Here is a 21,066-nt window from a genome sequence, read left to right on the forward strand (position 1 = left end):
GTTATCTAATTAAAAGAATAAAATTCAGTTTTATTCTGTTTAATATAAATGGATTATTAAAAAAAATTAATCTGGTTTTTATTTGGTAAGAATACTCATAGTTAGTCTGGATTCAGATTATAATCTGAATTCATATAATTCTTAATTTGCCTTACCTTAAAAAATTAGCTGTGATTCATTTTTGCTTTTGATTTTACAGAGAGTGGAGTTATAATGTGGGATTTTAATGGAAATAATTTATGGTCAGATAAAATAGTATTTACTGCATCAGAACATCCAAATTTTAGACTTGAGGATGATCATTCATTAAGGATTATCAATATTACATCCAGAGACTCTGGCACATTTAAATGCAGTGTCATATATGGTGAACATATACAGGCTGTTTTGTATAAAGTTGAAGTTGCAGGTAATATTTTTATATTTACAGGTGTATTATTCTTTTTTAAGTAATCTCATAAATATTATGCAAATATTTTAACAAAACTTTTCTAGCTATCATATCTGATTTACATCTGTTTTGATAGCACTATGCATATGTCTTTCATTGCTTACCATTTATGCACCATTTTATTTTACCATTTATGTAGTTTACCATTAAATTAATTTATCTTGAATGTATATTTACTTAAAATGGTGCCTCTTTAATATTAAAAAACAAGATTGTACAATGACAGTTAATATTATGGTTTTACCTCATTGGATGGAAAGCTACAGACATGTGTGTTTCCTTTCAAGTCCTCTCTGATGAAAACATGAAGCCATCAAAATTAATTTGACATGTGGAAAGTAAACATTTGGATCATAAAAGCAACTCTTGGAATTTTTCAAAAGAAAATTACTTGCTTTGAGAAATCTACATACAAGTTTATATTTGTAAATCAAGTAATATTAAAAGTACAATTGAAGCATCTTATCTTATAGCATTAAGAGTAGCTAAGATCTCTAAACCCCATGCAATTGCAGAAAACTTCATATTTCCTATTACACTGGATGTGGTCAGTGTTTTAACAGGTGTGGAAGAAGCAAAAAGATTCTGCTTTCTGACAACATAATATCAAGGTGAATCAATGACATGGCTGCTAATTTCGTGATCAGATAATTCAACAAGTAAGTTCATGTGAATTTTTTAGTATTCAGTTTGATGAATCAACAAACAGATGTGGCAAACATTTCTCAGTTCTTATGTTTTGTCAGATTTGAATGCAATCGGGACAGATCAATCAAAGAAAATATGTTGTTTTGCAAATCAATATCTAGTCATGAACAAGACAATGTCTTTTTGATGTTTATTATGAAGATACTAAAAACTGTAACATAGTATGTATGTAGGACAGTATTAGTGATGATGCAAATGCAAAAACAGGAAAGAACAGTAGATTATGGAAAAAATTAAAAGATTGTCTTACACCAAGAGTGGAATGGATGCACTGCTTCCTTCACAGACATGCTCTTGCCACACAAATATACTGGAAAATCTGAAATAAATTCTTTGTATAACTTCTTTGTAAAATTATGTGTAAAAATGGTTAATTTTATTAAAAGTCTAAAAACAGTCAAGTGATTTAAATCACTTGACTGTTTTTGAATATTATATTGAGAGTGGTTACTTTCTTCTATCAGTGGTCTGCACAGTACGTAGTATGTGGCAACAGATGACATCATGCAGTTATGACGAAGGAAATGTTTTTATTTTCTTCATTGCGAGTGCTGTTCATTGTGCATGGTGCTGTTGTTATTGTGTTTCTGTAATTATTTTTATTCGCTTTTGTTTATCTTTTTACTTTTGTTAATCGTTTAATTTTTTTATTCACTTTTTTCTTTCTACTTTGAAGTGTTAGTTTAGTTAAAAGTCTTTATCAGATTCGTCCCCATGCCGTGTAAAGACATGACATTGGGAGAAAAAATTGCTTTGCTAGACAAAATAAAAAGTTATCCACCAGACACTGGTCAGTGTAAACTTGCAGAACTACAGGGAGCATCAACAACTACAATAGTTCACATTTTATAGCAAGAAAAATTTTTCACAGTGAATGGTCTAACATATGTGAAGGAGAAGGAACTTCTCAAAAAAGAAAATGTGAAGGAAAGGACCCACTTGTTGAGAAAGCTTTAAATGAATGGTTTTCTACCATTACTAGTCAAGGAGTAAGTATCAGTGGTCCTATACTAAAACAAAAAGCAGAAGAGTGCAAAAAAATTAGGACCCTGATTTCAAAGCAACAGATGGTTGGTTGTCATGTTAGAAATGGAGACATGAAATAAAATTTAAAAACGCTCACGGTGAAAAGGCAAGCGATACTGACAGTGGCAATTCATGGAAGAGTTCTAAACTTACTGAAATAGTGAAGAAATAATCCCCTGATGACATCTATAACGCATGCGAAACGGTTTTATCGCGCTACAGTGGATGAGTCTCTCTGTTACAAACACATCGCATTATCTGGCTCAAAAAACCAACAGATCGAATTACTATGCTTTGTTGCACAAATGTGTCTGGCAGTGACAAATTAAACTTATTATTATCGGTGAAGCAGGTAAACCACGATGTTTGAAGCAGGATAGACTGGAGAGTTTACTTGTGCAGCACTATTTTAACAAAAAAGCCTGGATGATCAGAAATTTTTTGTGATTGGCTGAGTGTTTGGGATGAGTTACAGAAAAAATCAAGAAAGATTTGCCTGTTTATTGATAACTGTGCTGCCCATCCTAATGCAGGTTTACTAAACCCTCAAATTGAGTTCCTACCTCCAAATAAGAGTTTAATCTGACCGCTTGACATGGAAATAATAAAGAATTAAAATTTGATTTACCGAAGTAAACTAACAACTTAAATTTTTTTCAAGAAATTGGAACGAGATAAGTTGACTTCCTTGGTTACGGGTAAAGATGTTAGTGCACATGTAAATTTGTTGCGGGCAATTCAGTTCATAGCTGATATTTGGGATGAAATGAAAAGAAGCATTATCAGAAATTGCTTTGCCAAAAATGGTTTTAAAGCCAATGCTGATGATGATACTGAAACAATCAATGATTCATTTGTTTACAGCACCAGGTTAAACATTTTGAAGACTTTTCAAATATAGGCAAAAAAATACAGTGTAATGATGAGAATGAAACAGGTGATGAAGAAATAATTAAAAACATTACTGGCACTCAACAACATCTTCTTCAATCTCGGATTGAAGAAGATTACGACGAACCCGATGTCAAATGCATATCTACACAAGATGCAAAAACATTCATTGATGGACTAGTAGTATTTTATAAGAGAAGGCAATGAAGGAAGCACGCTAGAAGAACTACGAGTCTTTGTGAAATTTATAGAATGCAAAGTATTAAAAGAGAGACGGCAAAGCAAAATAAAAGAATTTTTTCAAAAAATGTATTTCATAAATAGCAATTATTACTGTATTTTGTACCTCTATTTTCTTTCAGTCGTTCTGTTTTTTTTTTTTTTTTTTTTAATTTTAATTATGTAAGACTACAAAAACTATTCAGTAATGCATTGTACCAGAACAGTAGTTGTTTTTAAATGTAATAGGCTTGTTTTTATGTGTAGTTATGTAATGTAAAAGGATAGTAAATAATGTATTTTATTAGACACGTATTGTATGGCAGAGCATTAACATTTTTATAATGTTGTAATTTATAATATTGTTAATGTAATCTTAGTATTAGAAATAAAATTCAGAGTAGTAAATCGCTAATTCGAGTTTAATAATTAGAATACACCCGTATAACATATCAATGCATAGCTCCTCATTTTTTGTAATATTGCTTAATAGGGCCATTTAGCCCTGGTCCCGAAGTCATCTGATTATCCAAAATCAAGTGTATATATATATATATATATATATATATATATACAAGCAACTATATATATATATATATATATATATATATAATGTAGGTTTGTCAAGTTCAATGTGGTGGAATTATGTTGCTCAGTAGATGTCTAGATGATAATTTAACTCTTGCCAGATGTTTAAGAGTATTTGTAATATTATTAAATCATCAGCCTCAACAGTTCTCTGTTTTAAATTACCCAAATCTTTACCTTTTCTTTGGTATACACAACTTTTAATAAATCCCCAAGCAAAAATGTCCAAAGGAGTGAAATCTGGAGATCTAGGTGGCCATGCAGTTGGACCTTCTTGTCCGATTCAACATCCGGGGAAAGTGTTGTTCAAGAACATGGAAACATTTTGTTGGAAACTGAAGACTGCAGAAACTGAGGAACAGAAAATTTCTCAAGTATCAAGGTACATGTGTCCTGTCACAATGTACTCAAAAAAAAAAAAAAACAGACTGATGCCATTTTTCTGTAGTTGTAATCAGACATTTCAGACATTGACTTTTGGTGTGTCCCTTTCATTTTTGATTACTGTATAAGGGTTTTCAGTACCCCAAATTCGACAGTTGTGTCTGTTAACTTTCCCACACATATGAAATGTTGTCTCATCACTAAATAACAACATATCAATATAATTAGGATTGTTTTTGACATGCATTACCTTTGCAGCAAACTGATGTCGTAAGCAGCAATCATTTGGTTTAATGTGATGAAGGAGTTGACTTGTACACTCACAAATGAAGCCACTAATGAACATTGTCATGAACAGTATAACTAGAAATTTGGAGTTTGTAGATTAACTAAGGTTGTTGATTAGGTTAGAAACTAGCCCACCTAATTGACTTTTCAGGACTGGCAATGAATGTATCATGTATGTGATCCACAGTCTCATCCCCAAATTGAAACTTTTGGATGATTTCCAAAAGGGATAGTTTGTGAAACCAAACTTCCACTCTCTCTTAAAGTCATATCTTCCTGACGAATACACTTGGTTGTAGGAGGAGGACTAATATTCCATTCAGTTTGTACACGTTGTTGAACATGTATAAATGATTAAAACTCGAGTAATCAAAGCGGCACTGAACCTTCTGTTGTGGGGTCTACATCTTGACTGACAATTGCAATATAAGTCAGGTTGCATGTGTATGCAAATTCCACTGACCTTGAGAGTCTACAGAAGAGCCTATGTTTGAGAGCCTAAGAGATTATGACCGGTTATATTCGCAATATAGATCATTACTTTTGGATACTTATAGCCTTTACACTCTGTATTAGTAAAAAACAATATAGATATGAGAGAGCACTAATACAGAGTGTAAAGGCTATAAGTATCCAAAAGTAATGATCTATATTGCGAATACCACCAGTCATAATTTCTGAATGTAGGAGTGTTAGTAAAAAACAATATAGATATGAGAGAGTCTTTTTAATTTCTGATGCATTTGTGAGGATTATAAACAATTATGGGAAGATGAAATGCAAATTTTTATGCAAAAAAATAGGTCATAATAAGTTCTTATTGAGGATAGGGAAGTGGGATTGAACTATTTTGCTGTCTTCAGGTGTTGCCATATAAGTTATTAAATTTAAATTTTATCCAGTTAAAATAAATCTCTTCTGGATGCTATCATTCAGTTCTGATGTGTAATCACGCTCATTATTCCATACAGCAGAAGAAAGTGACTTCTTCTGAAGTGTTTTAAATTGAAGGTTACAAGTACTAAGATTCTTGAAAGCCACAAAACCACTACACAGATCAAGATCATGTCGAGTTCTGCTAACAATAAATTAATGTATTCTACAAAATACAGCTGAGAATCCACGATAACTCCATGATAAGATGTTTAATGGAAAATTCTGTAGAAATAGAGCAAGAACCACTTTTATAATCAAACATTAAAACTATTGTTTTTGTGAAAGAATCATATTGAAGTTAAGGAATTTTATTGAAGTTAAGGAACAGGCAGTTAAGCAATGCCCTCTCAACTATACTAAGATTGAAAATATTAGTTCTATAGATTTTAGTGTATTAGATTTTATTTTAATGTGTAAATGTAAAGCAAGAAGAAACATTTTAAAGAAAACATTACTGAAGGTGGGCTTATCCCTGAAAGCACTATAATGAGCAAAAAAAGGTAAAGGTAAGAATGTTCTTTAATTCTGTATTTTGTGGAGTAGCTGAAAAAAATATTATATTATATGATTTGCTAAAATTTACATGCAAATGAGATATGGACTACAGAAAGTTAAATTTAAATAAAGTAATATATATATATATATAGTAAAATAAATAAATAGTAAGAGTAGGTGATAAAAGAGCAAGGTTGCTGCTAGGACCACATGGTGAATTAATAGGTTAGATTGCTTAGAAATTAATTAACAAGTAATAAAATATAATAAAAGGAAGTCGTAGAAATAAGAAAAAAAGTAAATAATATATAACAAAAAGGATAGGTGAAATGTAAATAGGAAAATAAGAATTAAGAAAAGTAGTATAATAACGCAACAAGAGGCCACTATACGACAAGGAAAAGGGAGAAAAAAAGAAGCAATTCTGAGGTAACACTGGCCCACTTAATCTAAAACCACCATGTTGTGAATTAATAAGTTAGGCTGCTAAAAATAAAGGTAAAGGAAGGAATAAAAGAAGGAAAATAACTAATAAAGAATGCAAAAGGGGAAGGAGTAGGAAATTGCAAAGCAAGAGATTAAAATAAGAAAAGAGGAAGATAAAGTGACACCACATGGCTCATGGGATACCGCACTAAAAACATTTGAAACGCATAAAGAAATGCTTATAGAACGCAAAAAATTTCACACATATCGCTAACATATCTTACAACAGATACTAAACACAAAAAAGCACCGATAATCAAAAACTAAAAAAAGAAAAAAAAAAAAAAACAGAATTGCTTTGAAGATCAACAAACAACAATAATAATAAATACATAATAAAAATGGTTTTCATAAAAAACTGTTTATTTTTTCTATGTAAGGAAACTTAATGGAACACTTGTATAGTAATATAAATTAAAGTAGTATTGTTTCTTAACATTACCTGTAAAGAAAAACTCTTAACAATAAAATAAATGTATAGTAAAAGAAAGTGAATCTAATGAGCAAAATTTACATAAACATTCACAATCAGATGCATGAAATATTAGGGACACCAGTGTCAATTTAAAAGCATTTTTAACAGTCAATTGATGCAACTGAATTAAGTTTGTTTATGGATTCTCAATCCTCTGTATATCTTTAAGGTGTACCTAGTAGATGGTCTACGTTATGGCCAGACTAAGTATAGTGCATTTTACAAAACAAATATTGTGTAGGCTTTTTTACACTATGTGTCCCTTTGGCTTAACCTACTTTGATTTTAGAAAAATGCTTGTAATACTAAATTAATGTAATATTTGTAATAAAAAATTTGAAAGATAATGTTAGATGTTATAATGATACTTTTGTACGAGAATATTTTGAAGCTATACTTTTAAGAGAGTGAGGAATTAAGTATATAATTTATTCCGTACAATTTCTTTTTAAATATAAAATGTTCATGTTTTTGTACTGCTATTTACCTAGTTGGAAAATAAATTTACATAGATGGAAAATAAATTAGAGAACAAGATCTGAGTTTATATAGAAGATTTATTGTTATTGACTCCAGCTGACTGATCTCATGTAAGTTTAGTCTGTCAGTTATGTTAGAGGCAAGACTCTACAGGTCATTCTGTAGAGTATTCTCTTAAAGCTTAATTTTGAAAGTTTTAAAATGTTTGTCTTTAAAAGAGCAAATGTGCATTCATTCCTTATGAACTGATGTAAACCTTTTTTTTATCAAAATTCATAGTTTGTTGAGTATCTTGTTTAAAATTCCTTATTAAAAATTTAAGTAATAAAGAGATTGTAGTGGAAGGTGGGAATCAAAGAGTTGGTTTGCAAATGTATCAGTGTGTTGTAAAATATTATTATTTTCTAAATATTAAACTGTTTGCATCAGGTCAAGAGAAATGACAGGCATGAAGTCAGAGCATGGCATGTCATCTAGAGTGAGGTGACTAAGTTGAGTTTTTTGTTTCAAATTGAAAATGTAAAATGGCTTATGCATTGTACCATTACTTTCTTCAGATGCCATTTCCCTGCTAATGCAAAATTAAAAGGCTGATAATTTTATTGTAGGTAGTCAAAAAAAATGCTAATTTTATTATTTTTTTTATAATGATTATTAGAGAAAACTCGTTAAATCTTAAGGGACTGATTTCACAATGAAGCATAAGTGTAATAAAATTGTATTGTGATGCTTTGCGTAAGTGCTTTATATTTATTTTTTATTTTATTTTAGTTATGTAATAGAAAAATCCTTTTCTTTAAACTTATTTATTTTCAGTTTAATCATCTTGTCATAAGTGCAAGTGCTGATCTTGTTAAACATCTTTATACAATACCAGTAGTATTTATTGCATATACTTAAGGTTAAAATATTTTTTAACTAGTTATTCAATCATGATCTAAAGAAATGCAAATTTTTTTCTTTCTTTTGTGATAGAATTATTTAATATTCTTTATTTTTTTGTTGACTATGTTATGTATTCTATGATTTTTGTTTTGGTCTTGACAGTTTTAATCTATATATCCTGCATATTTCATTAAATTTATTTGTTGAGTTGGATTGATATATTGAGAAAAACTTTTTCAATTTGATTCTGTAGTGTTTTCAACAGTACAAAAACTTATAAGTTTATGCTGTGGATCTTATAAACATGAAAGTGGGTTGAGTTAAATAGTCAGATGACTAATGAGAAAGTCATTGCTTTTGTAGATACTGTATTAGCCAAAATTGTAAGACATATAAATTTTGTATCAGTAAATGACATAAAGTTATAGGTATTTTACATCAGTATGCATATGTATTAATATAATAAAATGCTCACACACACACACACACACGTGCGCCGGGGGGGGGGGAGAGATGGGGGTATTTCTAAATTATATATAAAAGTAATCTTAAATAATAAAAAAAGCAAATAACTTACATGATTGTTTGATACATTACTGAATACAATATATCTTGAAGTTTCATTCCTACCTAACACCTCGGTTCTTGACATACTCACTAGGTGGCACATGCAAATGAGCAATTCCATCAGTCATCATTGAGTCTTATAGAGTGTGGTCAGTGTTTAAGGTGTTATGAATCCAAATCAGTTACTACTGTTCGAAGATGATGCACGACTAAATATCACAAGCAACCACCTCAAAGACAGTCTGTTATTTGTTATTCTAAGTTACAATCGTTTCATTGAAACAGGTATCACATAGGATGCCAGGTCAGGGTAGGCTTCAATTTTTGAAGTGGCAATTAAATTTAATTTTTGCACTAGCTTAGAAGTTAATATTGTAGGGTTACAATATGAAGGTTATTGCATAATCGACTGCCATTTAAATCCTACAAATTACAACTGATACAAGCTTTAAGTGAAGCTGATAAAAAAATTAACTGAGTTTTATGTGAACATGTTAAACAAAATTAAGACTGAAGATAATTATCTTAATAAAATTGTGTTCAGTGATGAAGCAACCTTCCATATCAGTGTTAAAGTGAATTGACATAATTTTTGGATATGGGATGAATGGAATCCATGTCACATAATCGAACTCACTTAAGGTAAATATTTTTGTGCCGTCACAGAATTTATGGTCTTTTTTTTCTGAGTCAACTGCAGCTGCCATATTGTCCATGGAGATATTTGAAGATTATCTAATGCCACAATTATAACAGGATATGGGCACACAATTCATTTTCCAGCAAGATGGTGCACCACCATATTATCATTGAGCAGTTGTTGCATATATCAGTAGCAAAGTGCTGACTTGGATTGGATGAGGTAGAACAATTTCATCGCCATCGTGATTGCCTGATTTAACTTAAGTGGAGTTCTCTGAATGGGGTAAAAGACAGACTGTTTGTTCCTCTGCTTCCAGGAAATGTTGACAAGCTGAAGCACTGGCTAACAAACAGTTGTCCCCATAGATCATGACATTTCTTCGTAGGATTTGGCAGAAAATTGATTATAGATTGGACATCTGCCATGTTATAAAAGGTAGCCATATCAATATGGCTACTACTAAGTTTAAATGAGACTTAAAGATATACAGTGTTCAGTGTTGTATCAAATATTTTTCTAAGATATCTATTTTGTCATTATTAAAGCTAACTTTTATATAACTAATTTAGAAATACTTGTGTGCGCCTTATTTTGTTTTAACATGGGATAGTAGTAACATCTTTATCTTTACATGGAAAGTTTTGGGAAGGTCAGGCTTGGAATTCTCCATACACTGCAAAATTCATATTATAAAAAAGTAGGATGGCAATAATTTGGTGATAACCTGCTGCCACCAATATGAATAAACACTTTATTACACGAATATAAACATATACATAGAAGTGGAGTCAGAAGATAATTTTTCCAACTGTAGTACTTTTTTATTAATTTATTTTTAATAAAGTATTTCTAGATTGAAAAAGTACATATTTTTATTTATTTTCAAAGTACATACTTATATTTATATTCAATCTCAGTCATCCTTTTAATTGATATAATTGTCTTGATGTGAAATCAAAACGTGTCTTGATAGAAGAGCTGTTTTGGCTACATCTACATCTAGCCAAAGCTTCATGCAGGTATTTTCGCATTTTTTGCTTTCCAGGAATTTTTCCACAACATGGATTGGGATTTTGTTTGGGAAATAGAACTCCATGTTTCGTCCCCAGTATTTCTTAGCTCTAAGAATCTTTCTTCTTTAAAGAAAGAGATGATTGAGGATGGATCTTTAGAGTATTTTTTTTGCTCCTTGGTCAGTTGCTGAGGAATCACCTGCTGCATACTTGATACTATTAATGGTTGTGAAAAATATCAAGATTATGCTGTGTGAAAGATAGAATTTGACTTTCAAATTTATGAGTGTTTTTGGTGATTTAAAAATTTATGGCCCCCTCCCCAATGTTACACTTTCTTTATTTTCATGGCATTAAGTACAAGGTTATTTTATAACCTGCTTTAAGCCACTGATGATTTCAGTATGTGTCATCTCTTTTGCTCATAAAAAATGTGTGTGTGCGTGCACACACACACATCATCTACAAAATATTTATATTTTTTTAATGTAAAATACTTTTCCTTACTAATCAAGTCTTTCTTTATTTATATATTTAATATTTTATAGAATTAAAAATTTTAAATCTATGCTGTGTTTTTAACATGTTTATCCGTGTTCGATAATGTAAGTAATATTCTAATTTTTTACCATACCCTTTTAAGTCTTCTAAAAACTGATGATTGTGAAAATATCAAAAATTGGTTATTTTTAATAATTCATGTCTAAAAATTAAAATGTGTCTCTGCTAAAGATGACAAATGGGAAAAATAATTTTTAAATTTTAGCAGATCTGTTTATTACTTATGTTAATGCTATTTTGCATAGAATTAAGCTATATATATATATATATATATATATATATATATATATATATTCATTTTTCCTCAGCCTGCAGACTTGTAAGTCATTCAGAGGTACAATCAAAAACATACATTGGGTAATTTTCTGTACTTGAAATAGAAACACCTGGTACATCATTGCTTGATTATTTTGTATCTAGTTTAAACAAAAAGAAAGAAAATAATTTTGGATGAACTTTGCTCATCCAGATATTGGAGTAATTTTTATTGTATGTTGCAACTGTAAGATAAAAACAATTTGCTCAACTGATTGTTTAATTATATTGACTGATACAGGTAGAGAAAAAGGAATATTTTTAAAGTTGGAATTTTCTGTCTATAAAAATTGGTCCCCCCCCCGCCTACTTTTTATTTATAGATGTCGATCATGGATATCCCTAGCTGTAAGTATAAATATTTCTAAGTATGTAAAGCAGTATATGGATGTTTCTGCTTTTTATAAACTCTAACGTAATGTCATAAATGATACGTTTCTTTGTTTTTTTTAATTTATTTTTTTTAATGAATTCTTATTAATACAAACAGTAGTGAAAGTCTGACTTTTAAGTTTTTGTGCTTAAAATTTAATAAATAAACATTAAGTTAAATAAAAACCCTGGTTCAAATTCTGAAATCAGTTGAATGTTTATTAATTTTTTACTTAATTTCTTTTTTCTTTTTCAGTGCCTCCAAAGATAGTACAGTTTAGCCCAGATTCTAATAAGGTAACAGTCGATAAAGGCCACTCTCTAACACTGATATGTGAAGCAAATGGTTTTCCTACACCAGTAGTATCATGGTATAAAAAGGTTGGCATATTTTCACTTTTAATGATTGTACCCTGGTAATTTTACATATCTGGTAATTACCAGTACCCTAGTAATTTCAATGAAATTTATTGTTTCATGAAAATATATAAATATTCTTGCAATCTTTTTGTCCATGACAGTTGATGATGAAAATTATTTAAAACTATCAACTTTTTGTATTAAATAAAAAGAAAACTAACTGTATTTAATAAAAGTTCTTAAAACTTTTTTAAAACTCATAAATGAGTTTTTAAAACTCATATGGAATGATTTAAATCACTCTTGAGATAAACTTCAGTGACTAATGTCCTGGTTTTTCATCCTGATTATCAGTTGATATTATTGCTGGCAGGTTTTTTATACCATTAAACATTCATGTGTTAATAATGTTGTAATAAGTATTTGATTTGAATTATCTGTTCAGTTTTGATGACATTAGAGTGAACTTTTAAAACCTTTCCATATCAACATAATTAACCTTCACTAGTCATCTGTAAATGCAAATCACAAATTAACCTACATCAACATCAACCTTGATATTTTGATTACAATACACACAAAATAAGACTCAACGTAATTGAACATTATGAGATATTCAAACACATGAGACTAGTGTATTAAATCAACAAGACATAATTTAAATTCAACAAGATTTTCTGCCACTTTCTAAATTGATATTTTTGCAAAACCTAAAAAAAAAAACGCTAGCAATAACATCAACTAATGCCAAGCTCAATCAGCAGTACCAGTCACTGAATATGCTATATTGACTGATGATGTGAGTTTTAAAAACTCTGTTTTTAAAATATTTGGTTCAGAAATTTGTTTTATAAATTTATAGTTTTTAAGTATTTAGCATACATGTTTTAAATAATGTACTTTTTATTTATCTATCCTTTCTTTGATGTTGTGTTTATTTTATTTAGTTTTATTGTAAGATTATTTATATTCGTTTTGGTGCATTATGCTTATAGTTCAATTTCTGAGTTTAATGTTCTACTTTTCTGAAATAAAGTTAAACATTCTACATAAAAAAAAAATTGTTCTCTTATATATTTACATCATATAAAAAAGAGATTCATATAAAAAAATATATATAAATCACATGAAAAAAAGATTTCTTCGTATGTCACTGACCCTACGTAAATAAATCCAACCTTCCAAAGAATGTAATAATTAATATTTTGTATGTTTAAGAAAAAAACATAATATATTGCTATCTTTTGTACCATTTGACTCATGTATAGTCTAGATATAAACTTATGTATGGCTTCTGACCTCCTTTGTACAGTTTATATGTTTAGAAAAAAATACTTAAAATGCATTTTTGTATATTAATTATATGCTTATGTCATAATGACCACTTTTAAACTTCACCGTTTGTACAAATTAATAACAAGTTGTTTTTCCATAACTATCACTGGTTAATTTCTAATCCAGCCTTTTCTGCTGTTTATGGACTCAATTATCTCTATCATGGATTTTTATGGACAACGTGTTGATATCTATTTTTTGCAATGTGATGTTCATGAAGCATAATTTTTGTGAATTTTGAGGTTGGTTGTATGTCAGTCTCAGATATACAAATTCATAAAGAAATAACCATGGTATGTACACGACTAATAATTTGTAAAAAATAATAATGATGAATAATCAGAAGTAATAAATACATGACTATAATCAGTTATGATTATAGTCTGGCAAATGGAATAATGAACAACTTACACTGGGATAAAATCTCAATAAGCCATAGTAAAGAAAAAAAAATATGAAAAAAATCATATCACAGCTTGTTTCTTTCTACATAAATTTATTCAGAACTTATATTAAAAAAAAATCCAACATTACATTCTCGAGAAAATACAGGAAAAAGAATTTTTACAATTTTTTTTATATATGCTCTTTTTGGCTTCAAGAACTTTGACTTAACATTTTTGTAGAATGTATGGGTTTACTAGTGTTAAAATATGAACCCCTATCTTAACCCTCATTAAGTTTCAGGTTACTTCTGAATGATACAGAAATATTTATTTATGAGAATATTCCTTGTACATTATCTATGAATTTAAATCCTTTTTTCAGAGGACCACTAAATTTCCGTTGTAGTTAAAATTTAATTTGAAGAAAAGTTCAGTACTAAGTTTGGTCCTTTGTTGAACAGCTGATAAATTTGAACCCATTAAACTTTTTTCCCATTTCTTTATTAATAGTAGTACCTTACCCCCTTCTCTTCAAAGTTTGCAACAAAGAATTCTTTCAACCATTATAAAAGTATAATTTTCTGTAGACCAATCCAATTTTTTTTATTTAGTATATTCTTTTATACAGTTTATTCTATACTTTTATGTGGATTTGAATACTAGATTGTGGATACCAGTGTTCTTTGATGGTTGGGTTTCAATTAACCACACATCTCAGGAATGGTCAACCTGAGACTGTACAAGACCCACTTCATTTACATTCATACATATCATCCTTATTCATCCTCTGAAGTAATACCTTATACAGTTCCAGAGGCTAAACAGAGAAAGAAGGTATATTCTTCTTTGTTATAAATACTAAATTACAAACATATCCAGTCAGGTGACTTTACTCAGGTATTTATCATTTTGGTTTGGTATCCTAAAAGTCCGTTATTTTTCCAAACCACTGATCTCATTTAGTATCTGAAGCAACGGTTCTACCTACTAAATTATGATATGAAAAAAATGAGTGAGTTTTGCATGTGTTATGTTATGTTATGTTATGTGTTATGTAAGTCAGCCTGACAGTGTTAAGTCAGGCTGACTAACATAACACAGGTACTTGTTTAAAGATTATGCTGTTGGACATGGGTATGAGAGATGTTTTAGTAGGCCAGCTGGCCTTGAAGCTTATATTTTATGTACCTTCACAGTTGTTTTTTTTCAATCAGTTGCTTACCATTAGATAAATTATTGCTACTAATAATATAAGATTACTGTAAATATGGCAGGAAAAAAATTCTTACTTTTCAGACTCTGATAACTGTATAAACCTCACTGATGAATGATTTACATTAAGTTAGAGATATTTTTGATTATGATAAATTGTTTTGAAGATAGTTATGTAATGAAAAAAAGTTAAATGCAGGAGTATTGAAAATTAAAATTTCTAATTGCAGAGAAAAAAATAACTGAAAACTGTTAAATTAGACAATCGGGATTAGTTCATGAATTTATTTATTTATGTTTTTCAACAGACTAAACATAATGAAGAAAATATTGGAGGATCAAAAGTTCAGATTGGTATGGTTAATAGAAAACATAGTGGTACTTATGAATGCAGGGCTTCCAATAACAAGGGTGAATACGATACAAGATCAATTGATGTACACGTTCTCTGTAAGTATACATTGATTTGATGTGAAAGATATTTTACTACTGTTACTTATATGTTTCCATAAAACAAGATTTCTTTTATGAAATTTAATAACTGAATGGTAAATTGCTTCTGCATTGAGCTTGGATGTTAAATATTAAATGCAAAGTATGAAGGAATGGTTACTGTTTTTTTTATAAAATTGGTTTAAGTAATTATTTTTAGTTTTTCATGGCATGGAATTTTTTTAAGCATCATGACTTGCAACTGATTAGGTTGTTTTTTTTTTTACTTTGGATGGTAAAAATGGATGGAAAATTAAATTGCATGAAAAAGTGGCTGTAAGTCTTCTTTGTCCTAAATTTTGTTTGGAATGCCAACTTTCATCTGAATTTATTTACTTAAAAGGTAAAAATTGGCCTAGATTTCTTACTTCTTAACTATCCTGTACTATTTATATTTTCTATAAATTAAGTCTTTCAGATTAAATGTTTCACCCAAGTATGTTAATGCATACTTGAAAATTATGCATGTTAGATGCATAATTTTCAAGGTAGTGAAAATATTTTGTTTTAGTGTAATTATTTTGTTTTTTTTTTTTTGTTATTAGTCCTTCAAGGAAAGTTGGTGGTTGTTTTTTATCATTATATTGTTAAATAATTACTGCTGCCTGTCTATTGCAATTCAATGCGCTTACATTTTGTTAATGGAATACAAAAGAAAATATAATTATTAAATTACAGACATATGTTACGTAAAAAGTTCACCAAAAACTTATAAATTCTAAAAAAAAGTCATCTTTATTTAGTGTGTATGTTTAAATTTTATAAAAATGAACATTTATTTATTTATTAGAGATTCATGAGCACCTTTTGCCTGTTTTCTTTTTTCATTGTTATTTTCTCCAGTTTCTTTACCATTTTCAATTTTGTTCTTAGATTTATTAACCTTAATATGTATCAATTGTTTTTCCTATGGCCTTATATTTTTTGCATTGGATTTATTATGGTAAGGAAACCAAAACATGTCTTTAATATATTTTCATTTTATTATAGAGAATTTTGTAAAAATTTCTTATTGAAATTAAAAACTATGTATTTGTGTGATTTGATGTTATATACCTTTTTTATTTATCTTTCTTCTGTGGTTGGGTGAAAAAATTATATGTAAATAGGATTTTATATTTTGTTCAAGGAACATATTTCATGGTCTTTATACATCATGGTCTTTATTTTAATATCATACAAAACATACATCATGGTCTTTATTTTAATTTATTTTTCTGTTTAAATATATTTTATGTGTTACTTACTACTGTGGTAAATAATGAATGTTGGCTGCTAATAAATGCTACTGTAATCAACAGCTTGTGGTGGGAGCTGCACCCAATGTTTAACTTTGGTTATCTGTGCAACTAGTTTATTAAATAAACCACTAAGCCCATCGTTATTCTATCCTTACTTTAGACCGTTTAATTTTCAAGATGCTACTCCCTGTGAGTATACTCGCTGTGATATTGAAACCCCCATCGGGTTAAAAAAACATGCAGTTTACAGTTTTACGTAGAATCCTTGCTTACCTTGGTTATGTCGCTGTAATCTTTTTTCTAATTATAATAAAATATTGTATGTACATTTTGTATATATTGTTTTCTTTCCTTTCTGATTACTTTTAATGCACTAATTTCATCAGACAGCAGTTGAATAAATTCTTTTTTAAAACTTTTATAATATTAAAAATGTCTTAACTATTGATGTTTTAGTATACTCTTAAAAGCATTCAAAAGAATAGAAAGAAAAATATCATGATTGTTATATACTATGCTGTTAGATAAATTTGGATCAAATATTTCTTTTTATTTATGTTATGAATGTGTGAGAATTATGAATTCGTCTCTTAAAAAATTAATTTCCATTTTATTAAAAAAATCCATAATCTTTATTTATATATTTAATATATATAAATTTATATATATATATATATATATATATTTATTTATATTTATTTTATATATATATATATATTTATATATTTAATATATCTTTATTTATATATTTATATTTTATTATTTGCTTCATTATTTATATTTTTATATAATTTTGTTTTGACATATTCTTTGAAAAGATGAACCTGAAGTTGAGGTTGAGAGTGATGTTGTTCTTGGAGGAGAAGGTTATGAATCTGAACTCGTTTGCACTGTACATGGTGAACCAAAAGCTAAGGTATGTTTTAGTAAAATATTACATTATACCTATGTTTTTCTTTTGTGTTTTTAATTAATATAATTGCTAAATAGTTTATGTTAATTTTATTACATAGTTTAACATGTCCACGTTTAATTTTACAAAAGTGTCTAGCCTGGATGTGGTTGGTGATTAATCACTCATAAATGGGTGATAATGTTGAATTGAGTTGCATTTACCCTGTTGGCAGTAACCTAATAGTGTCACACTTAATTGAGAGCAGCTTTATTTCCAGTCATTTAGTGTCAAGATTTGTTGAGCTAACTTTGTTCATTATCAATGATTACTAATTTTTGTATCTTAATCATTTTTATGTAACTAGAATAGAAGAAATAATTCAGATTCCATCAACGTAAAAATACTCTGGTCAAAAAAAAGGTTTTTTTTTATATGCATTTAATAAGCTGTGTTTTATAATAATTTCTGGATTGATTTCAAATCAGCAATTTGAAATTGAATGGAACTTTTGGTAACGGTTTAAAGAAAACCTGATTTTTTAAGGGATTATGTAGCCTGTAATAATTATATAGCCTGTAGTATGTTATTCTCTTACCTAATAACTGCTTTTCTTTATTTTCTCTTGTACTTGGTTTCTGGAATGCCTCTTTTTAGTCTCCAGCAGTAATTAGCAAGCATATTTGAGCCCCACGTTCCATGGTAGCATGTTTTCAGCATTGATATTTCCTGGTAAAAGCATTTACCATATTCATCATTTACATCACAAAAGTTAGGTGAAAAAAATTCCAAATGCAGCATGTGTATTTTTAGAGACATTTGTAACCAATTTTTTTTTGTAGTTTTCAAGATTTTTACTCACCAATTCTACATAATTCTCAGCCTTCTTTTTGGCCAGGAATGATTTAAAAATATTTTGAAATAATTCCCATGCTTCTTTCTCAGATTCATTCAAACTGCTCTCAAAAAGTGAATCCTTCATTAGATTTATGTATCTGTGTTTCAACAAATATCCCTTTTTTATTTTTGCCTTGCCGATCCAGGTAAACTCGCACTTAAGATGTAAGAAACCTTGATCATTTCTATCTGTTACTTTGACAAAATTTTTATCAAACCAAGTTTTGTGTGTAGTAATGAAAGATACTCTTTTTTTGTGTTTTCTGCCCAGCAATGAATGCTTCTCTTTTCAAATTTTTTTCAGTGTAGTAGTTTTTCCTGTCTACCGTGTCCCACTTGCATAAGAAACTAGAGTACTTAGTAAACTGAGCTGCTAGATTCTCCATGTAATGTGCCAAGAATACTTTTCATACTGTATGATCATCAATAAAAATTTTTTATTTTCACACATAGTCTTCATTTGCACTGAATAAGCAAGAAGAAATAATGAGTTCTCATTTCCATTGAGAAGGAAGATGGCTTTCAAGCTTAATTTGGAGGAATCTGTTAACAATCTACATTTCATAGGATTGTGATGGTGTCCTAGTAAATCCAATAAGGAATTTACATCATTGCATTACATTATATTATTTTGTAATGAGAACTTGGATTGAAATTCTTGCTCCCTAACGTAGAAAAAAAAAAACTTTGGTGTTACTTTCGAGGAGGTTCCAACCTCTTAACTTCAAGTCAGTAACTCTGGCTGCACTTCAGACAGTTAAGATCATGAACTAGATCATTAATTTCTGCTTGAGTAATTTTGTGAGGTTCAATGTTTTTACCTTTGAAACCTAAATCCTCTTCATCATTACTTTCTAACTCACCATAGCCTTCTTCAGCATCAACATTTTCTTCTGAAGGCCATGTTTCTGGTGAAACTGGAAACTCTTTACTGTGTGGAGTAAGTCTTATGGATGAAGGATGACTAGAATGTGCAACAGGTTTCTTGAAATTTCTGATACAAGAATTTTTTTATATAAAAATAAGTCTGTTGGACGGTCCTTAGGCTCTCTCCATACCATAGGAACAACAAAAGGCGAATGTTTGGCTTCCCACTTAGCCAGCTGCTTAGTAAATTAACGCAAGGATTACAACAGATATTAGGGGCCTAAGACTTCTCCTGATCTCCTATTTTACAACCAAAATAGAGTTCGTATGATTTTTTAACCAAAGGACTAATATTTCTTCTTTGAGATTTAAAAGTTAACAACACACAGCAAAAGTTTTTAGTACCATTCATAGAACTATGAGGACCAAATAGAACTATCCATAAACCAAATGATTGATCTATTATCCAAACTCAACTTTATTATATAATTGAATTTGAAATATACAGCTATAGAATAATGATTAGGCTTCCATCAATAAACTGTTTTAGTGGAAGTCTACAAGTAGCCTATGATATCATTCAACATCAGCAGCATACCATACCACCAGCTTTTGCCTAATAGCACATGTTAGTAAGCAGAGTTATATTATGTACTGTATTCTTTCATTGAAGTGTTTTTATACTACCTTAGAGTTTTTAAATATTTTGTGCTTTCTACTTTTTAATGATTGTGTGTTTCTTAATTTAACTATTTTACAATGTCTTCAAAAAGAAAGAGAGTAGTGCTGTCCGTAAACAATAAACTACAAATCATTGGTCGTCTGAAGAAAGGAGAAACGGCTAACGTATTGGCTTCTGAATTTAACATTGGTAAATCATTGATTACCAACATTAAAATTAATGAACTTATGTTAACTTCTTATAGTGATAAACTAGAATCTTTGGAAGGTACTACTTCCAGAAAAACTATGTAAACAGCTGAAAATGACAAATTAATTTGTGCAATGTAAACATATTTTGGGCAACAAAGAAGCAAGGGTGAATCTATATTATTGGGGCTTATCATTTTTGAGAAGGTATTATGATTGAAAAATTTGGAGGTAATCTACACTTTAAAGGTATGACAGGCTGGTTGGAAAAATTCAGATTGAAACATAGTATACATCAGCTAGATATTTCAGGTGAAAAACTTTCTAATGATTTTTAAAAGTTTCAAATAATTTTCAGAAACAATTTTTGTTTATTATAAAAGAAAATGGGTACACCAGTGAATTTATCTATAATGCTGATGAGACCAGGCTTAATTGGAGAACTCTTTCAAAAACACATTAGTGTCCAGAAACAAAAAATCTGCTTCTGGGTTCAAAATTAATAAAGAACATGTTTCAGGTATACATGTGCAAATGCAAGTGGTTCTCACAGATTAAAATAAACTATTCTAGGAAAATCCAAGAAACTTAGATGTTTGAAAAACTGTAATATTAATCATTTTCCGGTTAGTTACACCAAACAAATGCTTGGATGGAGATTGGAAATTTTACTAAATGGGTTAATGATGTATTTATTTCTTCAGTGAAAAAAGAAAAGCCGAAAATAAAAT

General features: G+C 29.3%; 1 protein-coding gene across 2 annotated transcripts in view; it reads left to right on the top strand.

The window, feature by feature from the left end:
* The window catches only part of LOC142319423 (limbic system-associated membrane protein-like), a 194,132-nt gene that overhangs the window by 142,354 nt on the left and 30,712 nt on the right, over window positions 1-21,066 (top strand). For both annotated transcript variants that reach the window (XM_075356692.1, XM_075356693.1), the window contains exons 3-6: window positions 200-409; window positions 12,040-12,164; window positions 15,385-15,526; window positions 17,628-17,725. In XM_075356692.1, the coding sequence (XP_075212807.1) occupies window positions 200-409; window positions 12,040-12,164; window positions 15,385-15,526; window positions 17,628-17,725 (575 nt within the window). The remainder of the gene's footprint in view (window positions 1-199; window positions 410-12,039; window positions 12,165-15,384; window positions 15,527-17,627; window positions 17,726-21,066) is intronic.

Source organism: Lycorma delicatula, chromosome 2 (assembly GCF_047948215.1).
Source record: "Lycorma delicatula isolate Av1 chromosome 2, ASM4794821v1, whole genome shotgun sequence".
Classification (NCBI taxonomy): Eukaryota; Metazoa; Arthropoda; class Insecta; order Hemiptera; family Fulgoridae; genus Lycorma; species Lycorma delicatula.